General features: G+C 41.4%; 1 protein-coding gene and 1 long non-coding RNA gene across 2 annotated transcripts in view; both read left to right on the plus strand.

The window, feature by feature from the left end:
- The window catches only part of pelp1 (proline, glutamate and leucine rich protein 1), a 30,601-nt gene extending 19,555 nt beyond the window's left edge, over positions 1 to 11,046 (plus strand). The window contains exons 16-19 of the mRNA XM_020594916.1: positions 714 to 816; positions 2,335 to 3,963; positions 6,706 to 7,011; positions 10,416 to 11,046. Of these exons, the coding sequence (XP_020450572.1) occupies positions 714 to 816; positions 2,335 to 3,963; positions 6,706 to 7,011; positions 10,416 to 10,508 (2,131 nt within the window). The 3' untranslated portion in view covers positions 10,509 to 11,046. The remainder of the gene's footprint in view (positions 1 to 713; positions 817 to 2,334; positions 3,964 to 6,705; positions 7,012 to 10,415) is intronic.
- A 4,764-nt stretch (positions 11,047 to 15,810) lies between these two features.
- Positions 15,811 to 16,913, plus strand: LOC109957255 (uncharacterized). Its single transcript, XR_002274521.1, has 2 exons — positions 15,811 to 16,751; positions 16,793 to 16,913. It is a non-coding gene; the product is annotated as an uncharacterized LOC109957255 (long non-coding RNA).
- Positions 16,914 to 17,187: the final 274 nt, after the last annotated feature.

Genomic DNA, 17,187 nt, shown 5'->3' on the forward strand with positions numbered 1-17,187 from the left:
TTTCTACAGGTAGCCCTGGCTCTGGAGCTGTATGTTTCTGATGAGCAGTCACCGGCCACATCAACCTGCCCAGTGTTTGTTTGTTGTGTCTTGTTGCTTTTCTTTTCTCTTCTCTCTCCTCTATCCACTCACACCAACCGGTCAAGAGCCGGGGTCTGTCGGAGGTTTCTTCTGTTAAAGGGAGTTTTTCCTCCCCTACTGTCGGCGAGTGCTGCTCAAGGGGGATTTGTTGGGTTTTCCTCTATACTAATAGTGATAATAGTAGGACCATCCAGACTGTTACCAGCAACAAGTCCAAAAGCCAGGGTCTGTCATGGTCGGGGGTTGTGTCAGTGCCCTTGGCAAAGTTAACTTACACTTCTGTGACGGCTCCATTAATGCTGAAAAATACACAGAGATGTTGGAGCAACATACACTGCCTTCAAGACATCTTTCTTAATATTGTTTTTTTATTGTTTTTTTATTTATGAATTCAGTTACTATGCTGGAATTTAACCCTTTCTTCTGAATGATTTTATTTTTCTACACATCTGTTCACCAAATGTTCATTAATATTTAGTTTGACTTTAACAAAACAAATCAAAAAGTCTGGATAGACTTTCTTTTTGAATTAAATAGGTACAGTAAGTGTGTCCAAAACTTGGACTGGTATTGTATGGTCTAACAAAGATGAGAAAATGAAGATTGCCTTGTTTTTTTTGTGTGATTTTTAGGTTATTGCTGGCTCTGGTCCTGGTCCCATCACCCTGTTGGCCCCCACCTCTGACCTGTGCAGTGTCCATCCTCAGCAGTGGCCTCACTGACGGCAACCTCAAGGTGACCTCTCTCAGAGAGCCAGAGAGCACTCTGTGGCCTGTTGGTCAGTTTGAGCAACAGACCCACGAGTTGGAGAGTTTATTAGACAATAAAATGATACTATTAGACAAGATTTGTGAAATTTTACAACTTATGAAATGATCACAGCAACAATTGTTTGTTGAGACATTTGACTTTACACTTGTAGTTTTTGATTTTGACAATTTAACAGTGTAGACAAAGAGAGAGAGGGGTATGACATGTAACAAACGTCTCTCGCAGTGAAATAGGCAAATGTGTTGCATGCTTTAACCACTGGGCTACTGGGGTCCCTAAGTTCTGCTATAAATTGAGACAGAACTTTTCCCAGATGACATTGTTTTTGCTTTGTGTTGGCACACCTACTGAACCATCACAGCAGGTCTTTTAAAGTGATAAAGCAGGGTTTTATCACATAGTGCTGTTTTTGTCATGCATATTAACAGTACTTCTCCATCATGCTAAATTTCCAGTTAGCTCTCACTAGTGAAATCATTCAATCCAAGTGGACATTTGTGCCAAATCTGAAGAAATCCCCTTAAGGCAAGACAATAAACCCTTTATTTCTATTGCATATTTCATACACAGAGGCAGTTCAAAGTGCTGTACAGAGACAAGGAAAAACAGCAACACCATTAAAAAGAAGTAACATTAAAACAAAGAATAAAATCGGTTAAGACAAAGTGAAAATAAACCATTGATAAAATGAAAAAATGAAAAGAAAAGACAAAATGAAAGGTCTGAAACAAAAATCAGAAAGTACAGAACGTGCAGTACAGAAACCAGTCAAAATGGCACAAGAAAAACAGTTTCAGTTGAGACTTGAAAGGGGCAGAGTTGAGGCTCATGTAAGGTCATCAGGAAGTTGGCTCCATCTACATGCAGCATAGTAGCTAAAAGCAGCTTCATCCTTTTTGGTTCTGACTTGAGGTTCTACTGGCTGACTGCTTCCTAAGGATCTGAAAGCTTTGATGGGTTTGTGTTCTTCAGGGAAATCCGAAATGTATTTTGGCCCCATTCAAATAATTTATAAACTTCAGGGACAGAAGTGAGGTCACTGACCTTTGACCACCAAAATCTAATCAGTTCATTTTTTAGTCCAGGTGAAACAAATTTGAAGAAATTCCCTCAAGGTGTTCCTGATATATTGCATTCACAAGAAGTGAATGAATGCAAGGTCATAATGTCCTTGAACTTTGACCTCTGACCAGCAAAATCTAATTAGTTCATCCTGGAGTCCAAGTGGACTCTTGTACCAAATTTAAGAAATTCTTTTAAGGCATTCTTGACATATTGCATTCACAAGAATTGTACAGACAACCAAAAAACATAATGCCTCCTGCCATCATCAGCGCAAAGGCATAAAAACAGAAGATTCCTTGAGCACAGCTGCACTTTTTGCAGCCATGGACTAAATGTGTAACACCCCCAGAGTTGCATATTATGTTTAAATATGTACAAGTCATGTCACAGATTCTAATGGGATTCTGTCCTCCACAGGTCTCTACATTCTGTACTGAGGCTCTGACAATCTGTAACTCCCTACTCCACCCCCGTACTCCCTCCATCGCCCTCCCTTTACCACCCCTTACCCTGAAACCCACCCCCACCGCTCCAGCCCTCCCTTCCTCCCAGGGGCCTACACCTGGACTCACTTTACCAACCCTCCTAGGAGGCCCTGCCTCTGGTCCACCCTTCCCCACTCGCCACTCCCTTGGCCTGGGTTCCACTTCCCTGCTGGGTTCTTTGGAGAACCACCTCTCCCTGGTTCCTGGTCTGCCAGGTCAGGCCCCTACCCCAGGAGACATGATTCTGTCCCCGCACACACACCACCAGCCTGACCCGACTGGGCTTGGTCCTCCAGAAGGACAGAGACCTGTGTTTGTCCGCTATGAGAAAGAGGAAGCAGAGGATGTGGAGATCTCTCTGGCCAGTGACTCAGATGACAGCGTGGTTATTGTTCCTCCAGGGATGCTCAACATAGAAAACCAGCAGGATGACACAGCAGCCTCAGCAAACTCCCAGACCATGGCCTCTGTTGTACCAGGAGGCACTACAGTCACACTACAAGGAGGAGAATCTGTTTCCACAGTGCCCACCACAGCAGCAACAACCACAATAGATGGGGTCTCCCTTTCCAACAACCTCGTTACTTCCGCCCCCCTTCTCACCACTTCCGCTACTCCCATCAACTCCTTCCCTCCTTCCAGCACCTCAGTGGTCTCCCTGGTCCCACCTTTAAACTCCAGCACACTCACAGTTACACCTGGCAGTCTGGGGGACTCACTGCCTGGCAGACCCCAGCTCCAGCAAATGCTGATGCAGTCTTCCACAACAGGCCAGCCCAGCTCCATGGGTCTGCCACTCCAGATGCACCAGCTGCAGAATCAGCAGGGACGACACCTCCACCAGCACCAACCACCACCTGCCAGCAACGAAGATTCAGCCATCATCAACATCAATAGCACAGATGAGGAGGAGGAAGAGGAGGATGATATGGAGGATGATGAAGAGCTGGAGGAAGAGGAGGAAGGGATGGATGAGGAGGATGAGGAGGAGGAAGTGAGCGATTTTGCTGATGAAGAGTTTTATGATGGAGAGGAGTATGAGGAATATGATGAAGAAGAGGGAGAAGAGCTGGAGGAAGAAGAGGAGGAGGAAGAGGAGGAGGATGGTGACATACCTCCTCTTGAGGGAGCAGAGGACAAGGCAGGAGAGGCAGGAACAGAGGATGGGAAGGTGCTCCAGGCAGCAGTGGATGAAAGAGGGATGGTTGGATTCAATGTGGAAGGAGAGACAGAAGGAGGGATTGAAGAGATCCAGACCAACAGAGAGCTGTTCAGAGAGGACAGGATGACGGTGCAGGAAGTGGAGAGCATTGGAGTCCTAGAGGAAGCACAAGAGGGGCAGGGAGAAGAGGATGAAAGCGAAAGGATGGATGACCCCACGATGCCACAGATCCTATGTGTCACTGGAGGAGCACTGGAGCAGAGAGAGGAGACTGAGGAGGAGGTGGTAGAAGCTAGAGCAGGAGTAGTGCAGGAGGAGGTGAGCTCATGGGAGCAAGGAACCAATGAGATGGAGTTGACAGCCTCTTCAGACGAATCCATATTCACTCGCAATCAACAGGTAGTTTCCACACTTTTAACATCTACCCTCTGAAGCATACTGATGACTTTAGTGTCAAAGTAGTCTGACATACAAGAAGGGTAAAAGGAAGAACAGGGCTTTCCTTAAAAGTCTTAATGTATAAAATTCAATAATCTGAAATCTACTCCTTAAATAAATGGTAAATGGACTGTATTTTATATAGCGCTTTCTCACAGTGTGTTACACTGGCCAAAGCGCTTTACAGGAGATTATACACCATTCTTTAAAAGTCTTGAATACAAATTTTGGAAGGTCTTAAACACTTTTTGATCATGCTTTATTTTAACGTTAAGTTGGCATTACCTCACAGTAACTTGTTTTTGTGAAAGTGAGTCCATGTAATAAAACTGCAAAACATACTAACATGGAATCAAAACATTCACAAAATTTGCAGCCCAGTCAGAATTTTTTGGAGAACACTCAGCTAGCACATTGTCTTGTACTGTATGTGATATAATGTAGCATCTTCCATCAGTCGTTTCCATTTTTTCATCAACCTTAATATGGGGTATTGCAAGTTTGAGACCTAAGCGCATTCCATTATTGATTGAAACCTGATGAACACAACAAATGCACCATGTGCAAGAAAATGCAAAACCACTGTTAAAGGCAGGATTGGCGGTTCTGTTCAGAAGCATTTTGTGTTGCATATCTTGAATTTCTCTTTTCATCCTGATGGCAATTAATACATTAAATGTACTGACAACATAAAGAAAAATATCTGTCATCGGTGGCAGCAGCAGGGCTTAAAAAAAGCCTGACCAGTCATTTTACAGATCCCAAACAAAACCATTGGACAGCCTACCTGTCTGTCAACCTAACTTCCTACTTGCACGCACCCTGCCCATGCACTCAATGCGCTGCGATAGTTGTTACAAGCCAGGTCTTCCCCTTTGAGCCTTTATGACTTGTAGGTAATAATGTTCTTGTTGCTAGAAGTTGCGACCTGTGGGCTCAGTAAGAGAGCAAGAAGACGGCCACACGGAGCAGAGTCCTTTTACATGCAGCCAGACAGTAGTCAGCTCAAGTTCAATTCTAATTTATTTGTATAGCGCTAAATCACAAGTCAGCTCAGGACACTTTACAAGGTAAGGTCTAGACCTTACTATTATCACTATTATTATAGAGGAAAACCCAACAAATCCCCCTTGAGCAAGCACTTCGTGACACTGGGGAGGAAAAACTCCCTTTAACAGAAGAAACCTCCGACAGACCCCGGCTCTTGGTGGGCGGCCATCTGCCTCGACCGGTTGGGTTGAGTGGATAGAGGAGAGAGAAAAGAAAGAAAAGCAACAAGACACAACAAACAATCAAACGCTGGTCAGGTTGATGTGGCCGGTGACTGCTCATCAGAAACATAGAGCTCCAGGGCCAGGGCAACCTGCAGAAAGGTACAGGGAGAGAGAGAGAGAGGACACACTATGGGAGAGAGGAGACACACAGTTAGTGATGTGTAATGGTGGCATATAGATGCACAGAGAGAGAGAAGAGAGGAGGGAAAGGGAGTGGAAGAGAGGAGAGAAAAGTGGAACATCATGGGGCCCCCCAGCAGCCTAGGCCTATAGCAGCATAACTAAGGGAAGGCTCAGGGTCACCTGATCCAGCCCTAACTATAAGCTTTATCAAAAAGGAAAGTCTTAAGTCTAATCTTAAAGGTAGAGAGGGTGTCTGTCTCCTGATCTGAGACGTGGAGCTGGTTTCATAGGAGAGGAGCTTGATAGCTAAAGGCTCTGCCTCCCATTCTACTTCTGTGGACTCTAAGAACCACAAGTAAACCTGCACTGTGAGAGCGAAGTGCTCTGTTGAGATGATAAAGTTCTAAGAGGTCTTTAAGATATGATGGAGCCTTGTCATTAAGGGCTTTGTTTGTTAGGAAAAGGACACACACACACACACACACACACACAAAACTCTTGGGGCCCCCTGGTAGTCACACGGTTCCGTAATATGGCAAAAATACAATTTAATGTATTGGCCTACAATGGGAAAAGGTTGAATCTGGTGAAATATGGTAAAAATATCAAATATCACTACCTTTCTTCAAAATGAAATGCTAACATTATATGAATGCATGGTTTTATGGTTTTCTACTGTAATGGGAGTGAGATTTAAAAAAATGTGGTTACAGTGGAAGTCAATGGGGCATTTTTGGCCACGAATGTGTCAGCAGGGAGTATCTGGCACTATATAAAAAATACTAAAGCAATCAAATCAATTTTGTTGCAAGTCTTTGACATATCCAAGACTCTACTCACCACCAAAACCCCATCCTCCTACTAGTTATTATATGGAAAATAATTCATTTTCGGTAGAGTTTTTTTTTTGTAATTAATAACTGGCATTTAAAGGGTTAAAATCCTGAAAATGATTGAATGTTTGGTAGTTTTGAGCAAGTCTGAAGTTGTTTAATAGATTTATGAAAAAAGAGCAAATATTGAAATATGAAAAATTAATACTCATATTTTTGTTTGTGTACATTTTTGCCATGAATGCATCAAGAGCATTGTATATGTAAGGAGGGCACAAGGGTTAAAAAGAAATCGGAATGGCCAAGAAAATTGCAATTGGTACATCTCTGTCTTGCTTCATATATCATTTCTATGGCCTCCTCAATTATCATTGTTTTTGTTCAACCAATAGTTGATAAGTCATGCTGGTGTTGTTATATTGTTATAAAGAAACTGAGCCCTCCACCTAAACTAACCCTCTTCAACTCAATAGGACCCTGAGGCTGAACCTCAAAAGGAAGCCAATATGAGTGATAATCAGCCACCAAGTCATCACGAGGAGCAACAAGCAGTTGTTCGAGAAGAAGCAGCTACAGATTCTGAAACCTTCAACGTTCTGAATACGACAGAGCAAGAGGAGACAGATGCTGAGAAAAACAACAAAGTGGAAGAAGAGCAGCAGGAGACAGAGAGAGAAGGAGGAAGAGAGAGTGATGGAGATGAGGGGAAAGGAGTGAAGAGGAAGAGAGAGGAGGCACCCATAGAGGAAAAAGCAGGACAAAGCACTGAGAAGAAAAAGGTAAAAATTCATGGCTGATTCTGATTCACTTGTTTTCATATTCATATCCCATTGATCATGCAAGACATACTCATTGAAGGTACAGGGGACTATTCAGAAACCTATTTTCCAAACCGTTACACATATTAGTATTTTATGTTAATCATTATGTTGAATAATATCTTAAAATCACTAATATATTTGGAATTATCTCACAGATGCCAGGACACCAATTAAAAGCACGTAACAGTGGGAAAACTCAGGAAATAATGAAAAACTCTTAAAGCCACATGCAACAAATTCACAGATCTGGATCGATACATCAATCAAACACCCTATAATCCAGCTAGTTTGAAAAGTGAGACCTGAGAAGCACATAAGCTATTCAAGTGTTTGATCCATTCAAACCATCTCTGTGCACCGGCACTGTAGTTAAGAACAGTTGTCTGTCAACAGGACAGTGACTAAACAGTCTGTGGAGATGACACTTCGTTAGGGCAGAGACACACTAAGCCAACATCAAAGAACTACCAGCCATGAAGGCTGACCTCTGCATCGCCTCACGTCGGCTTTGCTTGGGCCAACACAAATCACACACTACAGTCAGCAGTCGACTAGCACGTACATTCTGCACCTGTGTGACAGAAATAACTCCCCCTACCAGCAGTAGGCGGTATCTGTATTCACCATTCAGAAAGGGATAGAAGAAGAGCTAGAATGTAGAGGTATAAGCTATAGCGAAAACACCTCTCATTCAAAGCAGCTGCTGTTTATATCTGCTTCTAATCAAGAATATGTCTGATAAGACGTTGCAAATGACACAGGTGTTCTCTGCCCTTGGTCTTTTCATTGTGAAGAAGAAAGGAGGTTGTGGAGGCGAAAAACAAGGAGAAACAGCACTAAATGGGTGAAATCATGGGTACTACAGCGCCAGGCTGAGGGGGCTTTCCCAAACAGTTCTCTTCTCCTGCACTGATTCGCTAAGCTCAGCAGCCAACCAGTGGTCTCTCTCTCACCGACGAGGCCCAACCACTAACGCTGGTTCAACATGAAAATTGGCCTAAAAGCCACCAATGGAGGCCGACTAGTGCAAATGGTGTGGGACACACCAGGAAGACAAGCCCAGACGGACACTCACTGACAGCCCAGTGAAGGCCGATCGCTTGGTGTTTTTCTGTCCTTAAATGCACCAGAGAGAAGAAATAGACTTGAAGTGTAAAACACAGAGGGTCCAGGGGCGACACAGTGCTCATGCATGTCTCTGATTCAGTGTGGACTAACATGTTTGATAGACTGGAGTTCTATCTGTTGCATAAGAGGGGCAAGTGACAAAATGCTTTCTAAGAGAATTTGCCTTGACCTAGTGGCCAAGGAAAATACACAGAAACAAGTCGTGGGTATGTTAGTATTTTGGATTAAAAAGAACATACACAACAAGTGTGAATATGTAGTTTTAAACAAAATTCCTACTGCTGTGTACAACCCCAAATCAGAAAAAGTTGGGACGGTGTGTAAAATCAAAATGAAAACTGAAAATAGTGATTTGTAAATCATCTGTGCCCTGTATTAAATTCAAAACAATACAGCAGCACATTATTTGATGCGATACCTCATCAGTTTTATTCTTTGTTCAAATTAAACACTCACTTCAGTCCTGATGCCTGAAACACATTCCTAAAAAAGTTTGGACACTAAAGTATTTACCAGGGTGTGATGTTGCTGTTCCTTTTCACAACACTTAAAAGATGTTTAGGGACTGAGGACACCAAGTGATTAAGTGGCCTATTTTTGGTACAGTTTTAAGCAGCATTTATGGATGTAACTACGTATTGTAGTGCCTGACATAGGTGTGCCAAAGTAATCCTGAGTCTATGTGGTTATATCGCTTATAGAAGAGGAACGATTCTTGATGCAGTGTCGTCTGAGGGATCAGAGAGCATGGTCATCCAGCTCAGGCTTGCACCCTTGCCCTTTACACACTGAAATCCCTCCAGATTCCTTAAATCTTTTAAGTATGTTCTGAACTGTACAGGGTGACCGATCCAAGTCTCTTCCCATCTTTCTTTGAGGAACATTATTTTTAAACATTTCAATGATTTCCTCATGCATACAGTATGTTGGCAAACTGGGTTCTGTCTTCAGCATCTCAGACCATGAGATCTTCCAATCTTTCACATGTTCCCATCTGGACCATGCTCCCTGTTTCTGCAGTCCCACCATCTGGCTTACCATGCAGCTCCTAGACCTCGGCTCTCACTTCCTTTAGGATTCGGCCCCGCCTTTCTTTGCCCTTAGCTTTACTGATGTGAATTTTTGGATTGCAGTCTAGTCTTGCTCGGCCAATTGCCACAGATCCCACCAGCATTCTGTGGCACAGCCGAGATTCTGCCTGGTCATCTGCCTCCTTTGCCCTCCACTTTCTTCCAGTCCTCACCTCAATGCCAGCCTGGGAGACTTTTTGGGCCGTTGGTTTCTCTATATTGCAGCACCACCCTTCCTTGACAAATCATGAATTCCTCACCAAGGCTGTTAATAGGAAGTATTAGCTTATTTGAGCTGCCATAGAGGGCGATGCTGCTCGGGCTTCAGCAGTGACAGCTAATCCTCCTCCAGAGTGGACAGTGTGAATTCATATACCAACAGTGGCCACTTTTTATTCGTTTGAAAGCACAAGAGGCAGAACATTCGTTTGAAAGTGGTAAAAAAAAAAAAAATCAACAAACCAATTCTAACTGTAATGACCTGTTCGAAATCCAACAATGTACGCTATGTCAGTAAGTGTAAAAGACCTTTTGATGTAAATTGCCTTGTGGTCCAACAGAAGACGTTCTTAAAATTCACTATCAACTCATAAGTTGTTTTGACGTCTTAGTAAAGTAAACTAGTAACATTGTTTGTAAGGACAAAATGTGGGATAGTAGCGAGCAAAGTTGTGCTGATTAGACAATAATGACACCAGAGCAGTGTCGAGGTGAACGGTTTGCCAACTCTGCAGAAAAGCAGATGCCTACTCAAGTACACAACACATCTGAGGACTCGCCTGCAATCTCACTGTCAAGTGAGGCACCAAAGTTAGCTTTACCACAGACAAGCGAAGCAGCGTCTGTTCTACAGCCTCGCCTGACTGCCCTGATGCAGTACATAAATCAGCCAAAGCAGTGAAGAGGTACTGATTAATATGTTTTAATTAAATATTAAGCCCAACTTTAACCTCACCTAGGTTGTCTTCAACCAAAACATGCCATCAGAATATGAAACCTGCTATAGTTGCATATAAAATAAACACAGTGGCCTGAAAGTGTTGTTGTAGAAGCACTTGATAAATCGCCAGTCTGAAAAGATTTTGCCACCATTAGCCTCAGACACATCTCTAATGACAGTTCACAGAGCATGTTTGAAACGTTGTCTCTCTGTTTGTCCCTCAGCTGGATGATGAAGCCATGGCCACTATGTTGGCTGATTTTGTTGCCTGTCCACCTGATGATGAAGACGGTGCCTCTGGATTGAACCACTCATGAACATTTGCCAACCTGAACTGATGTGATTTAGGTTACCATGGATACAGCAGATACTGCTAAAGATAATGTATCAATAGTGACATTTCCAAGTTTTAGTTGCCTCATATTACAACTCCCTTGTCATTCTCTACATATCTTCAGTCATTCTTCACAGTGTTCATATCATACTGGTAGAATGTGGCGTCCAAGTTTGTTTTTTCCCCTTTAACATCACTTCTGACTTCCAGCTACACTGTGGGAATATTTGAGGAAGGGACTTTTTTTCCAGAATTTTTACTGCTGGCACAAACTAGTTTTACGTGTGCTACAAGATAGTAAATTTTCTACAGGCCCAAATAAAGCTGCCCAGCAAGGAGGTGAAGCTCTATGTAATGCATCACCCCCAGAATGATATAGTCTCTGTTCTTGCATACAGTATATATATTATCCTACAGTTAGTGAACTAAATGGTTTTCTTGGATTTATATGTATGTTTTATGCTCTTTGTTTTGTCATTACTGTTGTATGCTTTGTTATAAAAAGTAAAGGAAAAAATCAAACATGAATTATTCATACATGTGTTTTGTGGGATTTAATTCTTAACCACAACAATAATTGTATGGATGCTGATTCAGCATCCATACTATGTTATCCTGGTCTTTATTATTCTTATTATTACTATTATTGTATGGATGCTGATTCAGCATCCATACTATGTTATCCTGGTCTTTATTATTATTTTTATTCTGGTTTCTTCCATCCATTTTTTGGCACATAATTTTTTTACTTTCAGCTATGAAAACCGTTCATGTTCAGCTTTTCAAGGACATTTATGCTATTATTTTTCTTGTTTCTAACCTTTATACTTTTTAAACTATTTAGTGTCTTTCAGCAAAATTTTGCCCATTCAAATGAATGTGAAAATCCTACTTCAGCCTACTTTTAGCTATTTCAGCTATCAAAATGTTCAGCTCTTCAAGGACATTCATGCTTCTCTTCAGAAGTATACTAAACTTCATACTTTTAAAATATTTAGCTTTATTTTGAAAATCTTGCCCCATTCAAATGAATGGGAAAATTCTACTTCAGCATATTTTCAGCTCTTTCAGCTATCAAAATTTTCAGGTCTTCAAAGACATTCATGCTTCTCTTCAGAAGTTTTGTAAACTTCATACTTTAAAAATATTTAGCTTTATTTTGAAAGTTTTGCCCCATTCAAATGAATGGGGAAATTCTACATCATATTTTCAGCTCTTTCAGCTATGAAAATGTTCAGCTCTTCAAGGACATTCATGCTTCTCTTCAGAGGTTTTCTAAACTTCATACTTTTGAAATATTTAGCTTTATTTTGAAAATCCTACTTCAGCATAATTTCAGCTATTAAAATGTTCAGCTCTTCAAGGACATTCATGCTTCTCTTCAGACGTTTTCTGAACTTTGTACTTTTGAAATATTTAGCTTTATTTTGAAAATCTTGCCCCATTCAAATGAATGGGAAAATTCTACTTCAGCATACTTTCAGCTCTTAAAAACTGCATGATGTGTTTACTTGTGTTATCTTTGACTAATAAATAAATTTGTTTGACGATCTGAAACATTACAGTGTGACAAACATGCAAAAAGATAAGAAATCAGTAAGGGGGCAAACACTTTTTCACACCACTGTATTTTTGTAGTCATTATGATGTTTTGTGTTTTTCTCTTATTGGTCATGTTATGTCCTATTGTTTTGCATCTGATTTTTCTCATTTTGTGGCTTTTTGTAGTCATATGATTGACTTCTTGGACCCCTGGGCTTGTGCTTGGTAGGCAGGCCTACTCTCATCCATGACAGTACTTGCAAAGTCTCATGAGTAACTGGTAGGACAAGGGCTGTTTCATAAATACTGATTTGATTTGGGTAAAGGGCAAATATGGCACACCTTTCCTGCACCAGTTTTCATTCATTCCCACTTGAATCATTTTACCATGATTCTCAAATAGTGAAATTAAACATACTGCCAGATGAGAAAGTATCAAGGGATATGTGAGGACCATCTGAACATACACAAGTCAATTAGTATAGAATTCCAAAGGTTAGACACAAAAGGTAGGCTCTCTCCCAATATATGCAACTGGGCTATGGTGGTTTATAACAGGTCAATGATAATGGTCTTTTTGCAACAGAAAAGTAAAAAAAAAAAAGCTCTAAACCCATGCAAGTATGAAGGTTAGTCTGGTGAGAACATGAAAAATTACATTTGCTTTGTGGCATTTATTCATGGATTAATTTGGACTTAGTTACAAAAACTACATGTACATTTAAGTATCTGAGGTGGGTTTCATGATGCAGTTTACTGTCAACCCTTTTCTGTGAAATCACATGAGCCCAGAACCAAAAGAGAAAGTGCAGCCAACAGGATAAAAGGAAGGGTGGGCAGGGACACATTGGCAGATGCAGGGAAGTGGGATGCTTCATCTCCAGCAGCAACCTTCATCCTGCTTATACTGCACAGCTGAACAAATCTCCTGAGAATGCAATGTTGCCGTGGTTAAGAACTGTAACTTGTAATGCCTGGAAACTGAAAAAACTTTGAATTTAATGGTTACTTTAAAGCTCAAAGAGTGGTGTTAAAACTGATGAATCCTGGGGATACCATCAGAAGCTCTGCACATTGGTAGCTCCATGGTTTTTTAAAAACATAGGTAAAATGAACATACTCTATCAGTCTATGATGGCTATATGGAAATACAAGCATACATTGTGGCTGAAAATCAATCTTAGACAAAGCAGCAAGAACCTGATGTTTCTACTTAAAGCCAGGAGTTTGTTTCTAACAGACATGCACTACCAGATTTTTTTGAAGGAGCTTGGGAACTTTGTATAGAGGTCAAGGTTATGTTTAAGTTAGTGCAGCCTGAGTTATACAGTATATTGAACATTGTTTATATAAAAGCAAAATTAACCAGCTGGATTTTTGAAGGGACTTTGGTCACTTAAAAGACACAAGCTTATAAAGTCAAACAGCGTGCGCTGTAATTGGTGCTGAAGAGAAGAACCCTGAACAACTTGACTTCAGAATCTGAAACACTGACCTCGGCATTGACCCCATCCATCAATAAACATCTGCAGAAACAAGCTTCCGTTTCATGTAGTTTTCAGTATACATTTATTTCAGTCTGATGCTTCTTTGACAGTAGTTTACATTTCTATGCCTCTGCAAAGGCAACAGCTGTGGCTGGAAAAGTAATTCTACATGGTGTCAACCTGTACACTTCACCGTACAAGTCAATTCATTTGTATAGCACCATATCACAAGTGATCTCAGTACACTACATAGTAAAGTCTAGATCTTACCATCACTACAGAAAAAGAAAGAAAAAAAAACCCCAACAAATCCCCCTTGAGCAAGCACTTGGCGACAGTGGAGAGGAAAAACTCCCTTTAGCTTTACAGGAAGAAACCTGCATAGGAAGAAACCTCCGACAGACCCCGACTCAAGGTGGGCGGCCTTCTGTCTCGACCGGCTGGGGTGAGTGGGTAGTTTTCATTGTCATCACTCCTGTCATTCTTATCATGGAAAATCAGAATATTAGAAACACCTCTGAATAGTACACCACCACCTTTAACTATGACCTCAATAATAAATGTATAATTTATGGAAATACAAGTATACATTGTGGCAGTAAAACAATCTTAAACCAATGACAAAGAAGCAGGAACCTAATGTTAAAGAATATATTTAATAACCACATATTTATACTTAAGGAAAATATACCAGATGTTAACAAGAAATGATTAGTTTCATGATTCATGCTTGTTTCTAACAAACACTACCAGATTTTTGAAGGTAGCTTGGAGACTTTCTATAGAGGTCAGTAATGTTACACATGGCCAAAGAAGTGGAATGAGCCCACAGCCGCTTACATTTAAAAATGTTTAGTGCAGTAAATCCAACTTTATGTATTACTGCTACGACTTCACCAGATGTTACATGTAAGTTAGCACAGGATACTGAATGTTATGTTTGTTCTCATGAAAGCAAAACTAACATGCTGGATTTTTGTTTGGTCACTTTCTATCAGCAAAAGAAATAAGGAACTTAAAGTGAAACAACGTGCGCTGTCCTTGGTGCTGAAGAGAAGAATCTTGAACTACTTTTGACTCAGAATCTAACCCTGCCCATCTTCCACCAATAACAAACAGTCTGCAGAAACATGCTTTAGCTTCATATCTGTAGTTTTCACAACCCATTTATTTCAGTTACAGTAAAATAAAGTTATTAAAATCTGGGCGGTGATGGTTTTGAAAACAGCACTGCATTTCAAGACAGGCTTACAACTTATCATAGCACAACTTCATGCATATGGAGAATCACTCATTAATCTAACTCCTAAGCCTGCCTCGGTAATTCCACCATTTAATGATGGAAAAATGTTCCAAAATTCAAACAAAGTCTTCCAATTGTGTCAAGGAACACACTACTCCAGAGGAAAGGTTAGAGTTCAGTAGCTGAAGTCATCTCATCCAAGGTGGAGGTGGACTCAGGTAAAGCTGACTGAGCTTCAGCTGAAACAGTTCCTTCAAGATCTCATCAAGTTGGTCTCAGCTCTCACGACCAAAGAGGTTGGGGTGGACGTCTCTTTAGCAGCCTCCTCATGGTCCCGTCTGCGGCAGCAGGTTGTTTTCCCCAGCTTCAGTTTCCTAAGGTTGGGCATCAGAGTCGAAAAAAAAAGTCACTCAATCTTAACTACACAGACAAACATTAAATGAAGTGGACCGAGGTGGATACCTGATTTTTCTGAAGAGATTAACAACTCGTGGTGCAGAGGAATCATTGTCGATGACGGTCTGGTACAGGAGGGTCTGTCTTCTTCACAGCTGAACACGACAACTTCTGGGTCCCAGCGTCCCATTTCAGAGTCTCTGGCAGGACAGGAAACAGCTTGGTAAACTGCAACTTTTCAACCAGGAAGTACAATGTACTTTTCTCTAACATCATAGAGTATAGCCCGTCTACCCGCCCACTTTCCCTCACAGTGGCTTCTTTCTCCCTGACTGGTGCTTTCAGATACTCGACTAGGGTGTGGAACAGTGTAGTCAATTTAGAAAGAGGAGGAGGGGAAGATCTAGTCACCACAAGCATGGTCCTGAAACTAGGTGTTTTCACTGAGTACAAGAAATGTAGGTTTGTTAGTCTAAAATTGTAAAGCTCAAGTACACATGAGCATAAGTGAGGTCTGCTGCTTGTTGTCCCTCCACTATTCCCAGACTAAGAGCACAATGCATTAACCAAGTTTTTTTTTTTTAACGCCTTTATCCAGTCTGGTCTGGTCTACTCTGTGCATCCTCAGATCGGACTGCAATAGTCACAGCTGGCTCTGTCTCACCAAATCTACCCCTTAAACATGTCAATTGTACAGCGCATCTCTTAGTAGGATCATAACAGCATACCATGTCAGCTGATTCACAAAACCAGAGGGATCCCTGTCTGGTTTTGGAAACTGCACAACCATGGCACACAGCTTCAAAAGAGGGACTCAACAACTGTCCCAAACTACCAGTAACCTGAAAGCTCAGACTCCTTCACACACTGAGAAGAAGGGGAAGGAGAAAAACCTCTTATGATGCGAGTCGACTCAGTTGGCCTTGTTCTCAGTAGTGTGGAGAAGCCCTGGCTTCCTTAACCCTAGAACTGACCATCACTCTGCACTGATTTAATAAGATAAACACACAACCTGTAATGTTTTTAAAAAGCAGTGTAACCATCACTGATTTGACACTACAACCATCTCACATGTTGGTTCTCTACTCTCTCTTCTAAAGTATGCGTCATCTCAGAAAACACTCTGTACATTGTGTAGGAATGTGTGGATCTAGAAAAGATTACAGGCTAATTCACGCTGCCACACTAATACCTCAAGACATGACGTACTGCAAAGGGCCAATTTTCACTTTAATAACTGAGGTACTGTCCCTGCAGAACTCATTTCCTTCCATACAAAGCCTGTTAGCCTTGACACAATTCAGCCCACAGTATAATCTTGCTATAAGAAAGTTAAGAGTAAAACTCAGTAATAACACATTCAACATAGTGTCAACCTGTGTACTTGACAACCAGGCTTCATAGTATCACTGCTGCTGTTCTCATCACAGACAATAAGGCAAATACACCCAAACCGGGTGTACACAAGCCTTTTTTAGATTCATCTAAGTCATCCGTCTCTGCCAGGCTCCCTCCCAAGAACCCAAATGCACCCCCCGGCTGGTACCGCGTAAACCAGGTCCGACGACAGTGTAAATATGAAACTTCCGCGTAAACCAGGTCCGACGACAGTGTAAATATGAAACTTCCTGAAGTATCCCCGCATCAATGACTGAATGCTTTGCAGGAGTGGGATAAATTCCCCTGCTGGGAGGCCTCCCAACATCTGGAAAATCTAATAATATGAAAAGCTAAACTAACCTCACCGGGCCTAGCTGAAGCGCGAGACTCCCTCTTGAAACTTGGCAGAGCGAGATGACCCAGAGGCCTAATGCTAAAGTACAATAAACGATTTTTAAAATCAAAATCTGGGCAGTGATAATCTCTATAACAGGGCTTAAAGATACAAAGTGCTGTTTGTTTGGAAAACAGCCCAGTTTGTCTAATTTAACCTTTAACTTGACAAAATATTGTGTGCCAAAAAAAAAAAAAAAAAACTTGAAATGTATCCCAAA

Source organism: Monopterus albus, unplaced genomic scaffold, assembly GCF_001952655.1.
Source record: "Monopterus albus unplaced genomic scaffold, M_albus_1.0 scaffold25.1, whole genome shotgun sequence".
Classification (NCBI taxonomy): domain Eukaryota; kingdom Metazoa; phylum Chordata; class Actinopteri; order Synbranchiformes; family Synbranchidae; genus Monopterus; species Monopterus albus.